Here is an 11073-nt window from a genome sequence, read left to right on the forward strand (position 1 = left end):
GATAATTAATGATGAACTATTTACTCTTTTGTTGGTAAGTAATTATGAGCTAGTATTTACCAAGTCTATAATCCCTGAATAAAATATACATAATTAAAAGCATACATAAATGATGTATTGAATGCTCGCCTAACCTTAGAAAGAATTTTCTCCTATCTGTGTTTTGTTCAAACCTTAGAAAAATAACAAGCCAACACGTTTTATGGTCAACATTGATAGATGTACAATGATTAAGGAAAGAGTAAGAAATGGTTTATTGAATAATTCAATTAAATTTGAAAATATATTAGTAGGTCATAAGATTGGACGGTGACTGATACATTGCGATGGGTTTTTATTGGGGCATTGAGAATTCTATGCCTACCACTAAAATTCTAAATTATGAACCGGAATTTTATGCTTTGTTATATTATTGTGCACTTTCTTTGTTTCAATTTTTAATTAACAGTAATGGACGACCTTTTTCAACTTATTCTGGGACGTACAGATCACACCTTGACCTTTGTCTTCAATTTACTTGTCGTATTTAACCACCGTCCTTCTCAGCCTTAAGTATAATAAAGAAATTAAACAGCTTGTAGCTTGTGCTAAGGGTAATATTAAATTGTTTTAATTCATTTTTTAATGAATTATTCAATAATTCATTAAATAATTTGTCGGGATCGTGAGTTATGTCATTCCACCTCAAAATTAATTGGTGATGAGAAAGATACACTCAAATATTTTATAATATTCGACGTTACACTGCGTAGACCTATTTTTAAAGTAATTATAAAGAGCCAAATTGTAGTCCCCCAACATAATTTATTTATGATCCACATAGGAACCACCCCAGATGAATACTGCAATGATATATGATTATATCCAGCTAATCCTGGGTTTTAGTCTTACCCACTTCAATTATAATTAATGATTTCTTAATAATAATAATAGTTCATTTGCTGCAGTTGTTTGATTCGAATGCGATTAGATTATAATGCAAAATAAGAATGGTTAATTTTAGATTGATTCAAAAGACCCTTGCTCTTTCGCAGTTACATCATAAATTAAACTTTCCAATTTTGTGTGGGTGAGTTGGCATATTGTTTAGGTGCAATTTGACTTTATAATTAAAAATTGAGAGGTGTTACATCCACAACATTCTCACAACAAATTATATATGGCAAGTAGTTATTGGTTTGTAATTTGAATCTATAACTTAAAATTACTTTTGTGTCCATCCATAACAACCAATAACAACTTACTACTTAAGATTTATTGTAAAAATATTGTAAACATAGCATTTTTTTTTAAAGATTATCCAAAATATCTTGAAACTGAACTGGATATGATTTTGAGTTTACAATTTTCATATGAAAATTGTTTACCTCCAAACCAGTTTGGATGAAATTTTCTCCAACCATTACATGATGATTAAAAATGACTATTTATATGTATTTTTCATCATATGATGTTTAATGAGTTATGTGATTGGTTTAAATAATGACAAATTTTGACTACAAAATTAGTTGTAGTTTAAAACTATAACTTCATTCAATATATTCTTATTGGATGTGAATTTTAACAAATTCACCTTTAAATTACATTTTCTTTTTATATATTTCATGCTTACAAATTTCTAAAAGATCAAAAGTTAATAACTATGTCATCAATCAATTGTTTAAATTACAAATTTTTATGGTCTAAAATTATGCATAAAAAATACGTTTATGGATCATATAGCAAATAATTTCTTATTGGCACAAAATTTGACATGTATGTTAAAAGTGTAAAGAACATGCAATCTAACAGTTAAATTTTCAAAATATATAGTAATGTTAATTTTATAAAAAAAAAATTAAGTTGTAGTCTTAATTTTGTAGCCAAACTTTGTTTTTAAATAATATACTTAAATAGTCTTATAAATCCTCATGTATTGAGTTAAAAGAGTTAAAAAGGAGATTTCTCTAAACCAATTTCTAGTTGCAATCAGTCTTTTCTATTCCAAATTTTCTGAGCCCAACTCTACATTAAAAAGAAACTTGATTTTCAAATCCACAGTTGTTGAGGACCTTGAGGTTAATCACCCCCGTACAAAATTGTTAATCTTAATTGAGATTTGGGATTGAAAGATACTTGAGCTATAGACTAGTCAATGGGAGGTGGCTTTTTTTGGCTTTTCAATTTTCACTACAGTTTATTGGGAGACATTTTGAATTATTTCTTCAAAATGGAAGCAAAACGCATTTGACGGGGTTTTTGGGTCATGAATCATGATGCTTTTTTAAGGTTTCAAATAAATATTGACAGCTTAAAGTCACGGCAAACAAAGTTAAAAAAAGAAAAATAAAAAGTATAAAACAGAATAGCATTAGAAGAAGTTAGAACAGAACAGGCATATATGACATTTGGAATAAGATATGGGACATTGGGACCCTGTTGTTCCCAATTTTTGGATGACCGAAGTGAGTAGTTTTGTACCTTTTTTTTTTTACCCCCCTTGCTTCATAGTTCATACAAACAACTCATTGTAGACTGCCGGCAATGGGGAGCCATAATTGAAATACAATGAGATCTTACTCGAGCATGAATACAAATGTGTTTTTCTTTTTTTTTTTGGAAGAGGGGTGAGAGAGGTTAATAAATAAGGTGGTGTTTATTATATACACGCCTGTACAATACACTCGGTGTGCATGTAATGAAAAATTGCACATGCTCAAAAAAATAGTCAAATATTCAAAAAGATCTAAATATTCTTATTTGTTAAAATATGTGAGTAGAAAACATGTGTAACACCTTTTACCCTAATAAATATATAATCTTTGGAGTCATTAATTGTGAAATTGACCGGTTGTTTTGCCTAAGTGCCTTGTGATGCTTCCTATGAACATAAGATCTTATGCAATTTCCAACCAACAATTCTCTATTCTTAGTCCTATGAGACCTTGACTTTGAATATTATTCCACACGTCTATATTGTGGTGTATTTGAAGCAGAGATGATAAAGACAGTTGAAGCTAATTTGTTGGATGTAGAAAAGTAATCACGGGAGGAAAGAAATATTTGATTCCACTATAAGAGAGTAAAAAAGTTCTAATAGTGTATGGTCAAAGAGGGTGTTTACCAAAAAAAAAAGACAGAGTACTTCGCGTCTGTTTAAAGCTGTGGCTATGAAGGTAGAAAGAAAGAAAGAATGTTTGCTTGTGGGAGAAGTATCTTTGTTGTCTGTGCTTGGTTGTCACGATGTTAGGGTTGGACTTGGGGTCCATCTTCATGTTTTTGAGATTTTTATTCATCACTACTACTCTACACGCCTGTCATTGCTATAAATATTTCCAACGTGAAGCGCGCACACACAAAAAAAGAAAAGACCAATCTTCCAAGTTCCAACCATGAACTTTCCACTCACATTCACGCAAAATGGGCCTAATGAGAAGTAAAAAAAAGCTTCTATGAGAGAGAGAGAGAGAGACCAATCTTTTTTTTTTTTTTTTTTTTTGGTAATAGGGGCAGCTAAGGTGGTTTTCTTACCTAAGCATGATCATAGTAACATCATACTCTTTAGATTTAGTGAGTCATAACTATCCTGACTTTACCAAAGCATCAATGATAACTAAGCGCTTCTTATTGCAAGAGTTGAACCCAAAATCTAATACCCACCAAACCATTTTAGGAGCATCTCTAGTGACTATTGAACCACTACTCTCGGTGATAATTTTCGTTTGAGCTCAATCATTATGGGCTAGCATACTTAATTATCTCCAATCATATAGGTGCTTATCTTGTGGTTTGTTTATATAAAACCACGAGCCTATTTGTTAAAGTGGTTTAAGCAGCACTTTTTCAAATAATCTCATTTTCTTAATGATAGAAAAATAAGTGCTGAAAAATAACTTGTACCAAACAGGTACAAACGTAAACAACAAATTAAAAGATGAGATGTTTCACTATAGCCTAGGCTATACAGCACTCATTACCATTTCAAATATCAACCACATCAACGACAAATTGGTCTTTGCTTGTTTTACCAGTCAGCCACAACCAATTGGCATTCTTTCCTTTTAGAAGTGTTAGATATTATAAACCAAAAGGCCTAAGCTTATTTTATAACTCCCATTTGAATGAAAATTTTCTATTGTGTTGCGTACTAATTCAATCTTCAATAGAAAAGCTGGCGAGGTAGCTTTGACCCAATTCAATCTTCAATAGAAATCTGAGGAGGTAGCTTTGATCCGTTATTCACAACAATCGAATTAATTATAATATGTTATTTTCCAATCATAAATTGAACATAATTTTACATAAAAATAAAAATAAAATTAGGCCACTTGTTTCTCAAGAAGAAAAGAAATGGCTAATTTGTTCAATATTGTTTTGATTGAATGGTTGATTTACTTCTTTTTAGAGAAAAGAATATATAGGAAATTATGCTCAATAGTCAATATCGTGTTGATTGTATAATTGATTGAAGTACTTATTGTTTGAAAAAATCCTTCATAACGTAATCAATAGTTGTATCAGCATCTATGTATAGACAATTGTGACTTATTTATTAATTATATAATTTTTAAATGAATTATACATAACTAGCAACCATTTATTATTAAATAAAATTATATTTAAGAAATTAATATATATATATATATATATATAAATATGTAAAAGTTAAAGCGTAGAATTTATTGTTACTGCAATATTTTAGTCCACTTTGGTCCAATCAGTCTATTTTGGTGTATTCGGTCTATTTCAGTCTACCTCAGTTTATTTGATCTAGTTCGGTCCATTTCGGCCTATTTGGTCCATTTTGGACTAATTGTGCATTAAATTAATTCTTTTTATAAGTTGATTTTTAAGTTTTGAACTCAATTTTTTCTTCCTTAATTTTTGAGTTTAAAAGTATGAAAATTTTAAAATATTTGGGCCAAACTATTTAGTTTTGGGCTAAAAAATACAATACACACACATTAGAAATTAGAGATATGGACCCTAAAAAATGATAAATATTCACAAGATTACCTTAAAATTCAAATTTCAATAATATAGACATTATACTTGTATAATAATTTAAACTTAATGTAACTTTTAACATGTGTTCAATGGAATGAGGTTGTACATTTTATAAAAAAAAATATATATATATATATAATTATATATATATATATATTCTTGGATGTGTTTAAATTAGTCAACAGATTATAATCTGTATATATTAAGAGAATTCAAAAAGTTAGTTTTTGTTTTTTTTTCTGTCAAAAATACTCCTAAATTAATTAATTAGCAACTTAAAAATGGGGCTAAAATAGTAAATTGGCAAAATAAAGTTAGTTATTGTTTTTTTTACTGTCAAAAATACCCTTACCTGAAACTTAAAAATGGGGTTAAAATGGTAAATTGACAAAAATAATAAATTCCAACTTCTACGTTGAAATGTCTTTCTGCTTCTAATAAACTCATACTTTTACCTTGATTTAAATTCTTATTTCTACTCACTAACTTCATACCAAATAGAATTACTCCTTTGTTAGTTTTAAAACTCCTCAAATCTACAAAACGCACTCCACGTATTCATTTTTTTCTTTTTTTTTACTTCATCACAATGTATTTGTTTCTTCTGTCTTCTTCTTTTTTTTTCAATTTTTTTTTTTAAATTTCATTACACCCTTAGGGTTTTTTTTTTTTTTTTATTAGAAAAAGTAGAAATCCCAAATTATAATAAATGCAAATTATTAATTTTTACCCAAAAAATAGAAAAGCCTCTGAGCACACGCGTGCTCAGAGGCTAGTATATTTTAAGAAAGTCATTTTAATAACATTTTCTCAATTTATATAAAATAATATTATAATTCTGTAATTTAAATATTTTTATTAAATTACCTTTTTCATTTACGTTGTTGAATGCAAAATATATTATATGTTTCATTACCTAAAACTTATAAAATAAAGAAAATAATTTTAAATAACACATGCCTTACATACCCAAGAAATTTTACATTATATTTTTATAAAATAAATTATATTACACCCAAGTATACGACTAGTACCACCATACACCCTTGATGCGATAGTCACTCCACAAGTATAAGTGTTTGTGGGTGTAAGGGGCAAGGGTTAGGGTTCAAATTTCTAGGAAGAAACTTCACACAAGTATAAGTGTTTGTGGGTGTAAGGGGCAAGGGTTAGGGTTCAAATTTCTAGGAAGAAACTTCACACATATATACACGTAGATTAAGTTAGAGTAAAAATTCTTGTAAAAAAAAAAAAGGGTATGCGACTGGTAAATATTGTGTGAATGCGGATTACTAATTTGACATTATAATGCTTTTTAATGTCTTATTTAAAAAGGGGAAAAAGTTTAACGTTATAATGATTTTTAAATTGGGAAAAGTTTGTATGTTTATCTTCATGCTTAATTCAAAGAATTCATTCTCGTAAACATGTTCTTAAAACTTTCATTCCAAGCTTCCATAGCTTTTTCCATAATCATCACTAGTGAAATATTAGTCGCACTAGTTTGAAATTTTAGATATAAAATTTGATGATCATACTGAAAAATCTAAAAGAGTACTAGGAACTCAAAAACTGCAGAAATTATTGGCACTAAACAAAGGACTGCGGTCATGTTATTCAAGGAACCATGGAAGCTAAAATGAGGGAGGGAAAGAAAGCCTAACTACTTGGAAAGGAAATAAGAAATGGAACAACCATCTAAAGGTCATACTCCATATTTGGATTCACCTTCTTCATCTTCTTTATTTGGCAGTTGGGATGATGCATGGTAGTGACACATCCAAACTTCCTCTTCATTTCTCTCCACATGTTACCCTTCTCTTTCTTCACATTATGGTTGCATACACTCGCAATCTCTTTCCTTATCATATTGCATTCCTTCTCTAGCTCCATCACCTTGTTGCTCATTTTCTCCATTCCTGTCCTTGCTTGTTCTTCACCACAATCTAGCCTTGCTAGATCCTCCTCTTCCTTTCTCAACTTGTCATAAGAAGCCTGCATCTCCTGTGTGATTGTGTCACGTAGCTTCAATTGCCCTATAAACAAAACCTGCACCACAACCCTTAGCGGCAACTTTTCATTTTTGGCTGCATGTTCACAAGCTTCAGGGGACATCTTTTGGCAATCCAAAACCCGACACACTTCCTCCCTCTCTGCCTCTGTTAGGTATCTATGCTTGACCAAGTAGATGTCAATAGCCTTGTATATTCCATCAGCGCCTCGTTGAGTTCCCAATGAAGCTGCAATTGACATTTCTGCTAATGAAATAAATGTGTCTGGCTTCAAATCTATGTCACTTGCAACCTCAGCTAAGAATTCTTCAATGAGTTCCGCCACTGTGATTAGCCCTGACACGTCTGAACAAGTGTAATTTGTATAGAAAATTTTCAGTATCCTCCTCACACACTCAATATCATATTGTACTTCCTTAGCATAGCCTTGAGAAGGTATTAAGAGGTCCTTGACTGTTGCCTCATCTAGTTGTTTTCCAATCCTAGTCTCAAAACAATTTCTACAATCAGCACTAGCTTCCAAAACAATTGCAGACTGAAGCATGTCAAACAATAGCGTGCATGGAATGAGTCCTCTCTCATGAGGCAGAAGCCTCTCCACGGTTTCAATGACTTCCCTGTGAATTGTCATTTCTTCACATCCTGTGGATTTGTGTAAAACCCATTTCTTTGCATATTTACAAAGGGATGCAACCACATACTTTGATGGGACTCCATGCCTTTTCACTGCAACAATGATGGGCTCATATAGCTGGAGAGGCAGCATTGTCAAATCCTCTGATTTCCCTTCAAATCCAAATAGCCTTCTCCTTGCATTTGGCCTATTCACATCATCAGTGTCCTCATTGTTATCAGCATGGGTCAAATTCTTGATAGGTTCACCAAGAAGGCAAGGGTCAACAATTGCCTTTTCAATAATAGACTTTAAACAGGCATCAACTATGCCAAAATGCACTGCTTGTTGCAAAATATTTTCTGTAGCAAGGAGAGCCTTAATGGTTTCATTCCAGCTGGGTAGGATTCTTTGCTCAAAGAAGGTAAGAGTCTTGATTAAGAGATTATTTTTGCTGTGACTTTCATTCATCCCCAAGTAGTAAGCAAGGCAAGTGAGGGGTACAACATTCTCGGTTGAAATCTGCAGTTCAAACCCATGACAGAATCTGGCAATAAGCTCAAAAGTATTTGGGTCAGCTGGAATGTCTTCGAGGAAATGACAAAGATCTTCATGGGAGTTCTCTTTAATAAATGCAGCTATTTTGCCTGATCTTGCAGCAAGAAGTTCCTACACAAATATTAATTATGAGCACTACGGATTTTATCATGATCAAAACAAAAAGATAACATGAAATAAAATAAGTGTAGAGAAATGAAGGGAAAAAAAAGAGAGATATTTTTCTCACTATGTCCAAAGTACAAGGCACACCATGGACATGAAGAAGCTGGACACCTTTTGAAGATGTAGACTTGGACAACCTGAGAATAAGAAGGGCCGGGGGGACAAAACAGAGAATATTACAAACGAGTTTAGCAAATAAAAAGACGGAGCAATAATGCTCACTTTTGTTATACACCGATCACAATCTATCACCTCAATAGTTGTGAAAAAAAATTATGAAACTTGTGTCATCATACTATTGAATGAAATATTGATTATAAAAGCATTTTCATTGGGTAATGCAAACAAATCACTTAAAACTCAATACATCAGCTCATCTTTTGATATTACTGTAGCAACAGTAATATCTAAAGATAAAGAATACTGTAACAATAATATATTTGATTTTTTAAATTATTTTATACTCTCTCTCTCTTCCAAAAAGAAGAAAATAATAATAAAAAAGTATGAGAGAGAGAGAAAGAAAATATATCATTTTCCGGTGATGGGTTGTAAAATAAAGAACAGGATGTGGGGTGTGTTTTTAAAGTGGTAACTTAAAATAAATAAAATGTGTTTTGGTAGTGCAAAATACATATATTTTTAAAGAAGCTAATGGGAATGCTCTAAGGGAGGGGGAATCCTTACCGAGATGATTCAGCTGTGTTTTGTTTGTTGAACATCTTGTGATACCACTGAATACTACAATTAACAAAGCCGATCCCTGTGAGAGTTCTTAGTAAGCACTGCTGGCAATGAAATAAGCTGTGTTTCCTTCACAATTGACCTTTATCTCCAACCCTTCAAAAAAAAAAAAAAAAAAACACTAAACTTGAGCAGTTCTGGTTTATTAGTATATACATTCATATCCAGAAAGCCATGGGACATCAAACCATGCACTGTGCAGAGTTAATATCTTCTAAATTTATAGCAACTACAACGCAATTGTATGTCTTGCAAATATTTAATATTTAATGTTTTCAAGGTTATAGTAGGTATGCATTACCTACTATTAGTACTGTAGAGACTTGAGAGATAGAGAGAGATGGAGGATGTGTATGATTCTGAATTATAAGCTCTGTTTCAAAATCAAACAATGATAATCTCAATAAGAGAAACTAAATCAGAAAGCAGAAAACCACATACAGAAGTTGAAAACTTTGAGAACCCAAAAGACCCACCAAGTAAAAGTAGAAGGTTGAGTGAGAGCAGGAATCATAGCGATGATCACGATGAAGCTTCAAAGGTAATGCATTCGAGTATGTGAATGACTATGAATCTATGATAATCTTAAATTTTTTGAGTGATTTGTACAAGTACAAGAATGGAGATGTGTGCTAATGGATTACCGAGAAGAGTGTAAGGTTGCAAACTTGCCAACGGTTGAAACTTTTGAAGTAGTAATCCGAAAAATAAGTTAAAAATGACCTAAAATATAGGATTTTGTTACTGGTTTACTGTTTGGAAAAAATAAAAAATAAAAATTTTGAATTTGGATTGGTTTTAGTACTTATCTTATTTAATGTCCCGGATCAAAAAAAGAGCAATGATTTTTTTTTTTTTTTTTTTTTTTTAAGAATTCTAGTTAAACATGGGTGTTGGATTTTTTTTTTTTTAATAAAGATTTTTTTAGAACATTTAGAAAATGCGGGTTTTATTAATTTTTTTTTTATAAAAGGTTTTTTTGATGGAATTTTTTAATATAAAATTTAGAAATAGAAAACATGGTTGTTGTTGTTTTATTTATTTATTTATTTATATATATAAACTAGCCTTATCACATGCACTTCTCACATGCAATGAGGTTCTTTTTTATTTTGAGTTTAATGTAATTTTTCAATTTGAATTTATCAATTGTTAGTGAGGTTACACAAGAAAAGATTTTTTTTAAACTAATATTTAGGATTTGAAATAGAGTAAACTGCTCGATTTAATGTGTGCTAGTTTTTAGAAAAAAAAAATGTATCAAACATGCATGAGATATGTTTAGATAGAAAGTGTGCTAATTTTTAGGAAAAAATTTTCACTGGTAGTTTTTTTTTTAATTTTATTAAATTATAATTTTAACCCCATTTTTTATTTTTAAAGAATAAGGATTATCTAATTAGATTAGGGGAAACTTTCTGAATCCTCTTAATATATAAAGAAGAGATATGAGTGTTTGGATTAAGAATTTATCTTCTCAAAAAAATATTTAAGAATTTAGGATAAAACATGGATGTTTTAAAATTTGAATTTAAAATAAAAGGTTTTAAAAAAATAAAAATGGTAGGTCAAATTGAGAAGAGAAGGAAAACTGGAAAAGCCTTCAATTTACTGATTTAGGATAAAAAAGGTCTAGTACCACAAAAAAATGCACAACTTTTACCGTAACTTTTTATGTGGCTAATTGTGATTGGTGAAAGAAAAGTGATGAGTCCATGTGAATATAGGCTTCTAAGGCTAAGCCACATCAAATGCATTAAATTCCTTATCTTCTTTATTTTCTTCATAACACATTTTCTAAGATGACATTGAAGTTATGTCTCATTTCTTTCTAACCAAGAATGTCTTTCACTCCCTTCTTACACTTGAAAGGAAAGGGATACTGTATCACCCTGCCCATACCATAATTGACTAATGCTGGTGGTTCTAAGTCAAGAAAGTATCTCGTGCGCGGGTCTCATGTGAGACATGGGTCTGGTACAACGAAATAAAGAT

The 11073-nt window shown here is 30.9% G+C and overlaps 1 protein-coding gene across 2 annotated transcripts; it reads right to left on the minus strand.

Moving 5' to 3' along the window:
* Positions 1 to 6430: 6430 nt before the first annotated feature.
* On the minus strand, positions 6431 to 9718 carry LOC115977943 (BTB/POZ domain-containing protein At5g17580). Of its 2 annotated transcripts, XM_031099975.1 has the most exons (5): positions 9555 to 9718; positions 9380 to 9451; positions 9022 to 9174; positions 8399 to 8471; positions 6431 to 8280 (listed from the first exon to the last, which is right to left on the minus strand). In XM_031099975.1, exons 3-5 carry the CDS (start codon positions 9054 to 9056, stop codon positions 6685 to 6687), a joined length of 1704 nt encoding a protein of 567 aa, XP_030955835.1. In that variant the 5' UTR covers positions 9057 to 9174; positions 9380 to 9451; positions 9555 to 9718; the 3' UTR covers positions 6431 to 6684. The 2 variants fall into 2 exon arrangements, with proteins under 2 accessions (XP_030955835.1, XP_030955837.1); XM_031099977.1 differs by lacking the exon at positions 9380 to 9451.
* Positions 9719 to 11073: the final 1355 nt, after the last annotated feature.

This window comes from Quercus lobata, chromosome 2 (genome assembly GCF_001633185.2).
Source record: "Quercus lobata isolate SW786 chromosome 2, ValleyOak3.0 Primary Assembly, whole genome shotgun sequence".
NCBI lineage: Eukaryota > Viridiplantae > Streptophyta > Magnoliopsida > Fagales > Fagaceae > Quercus > Quercus lobata.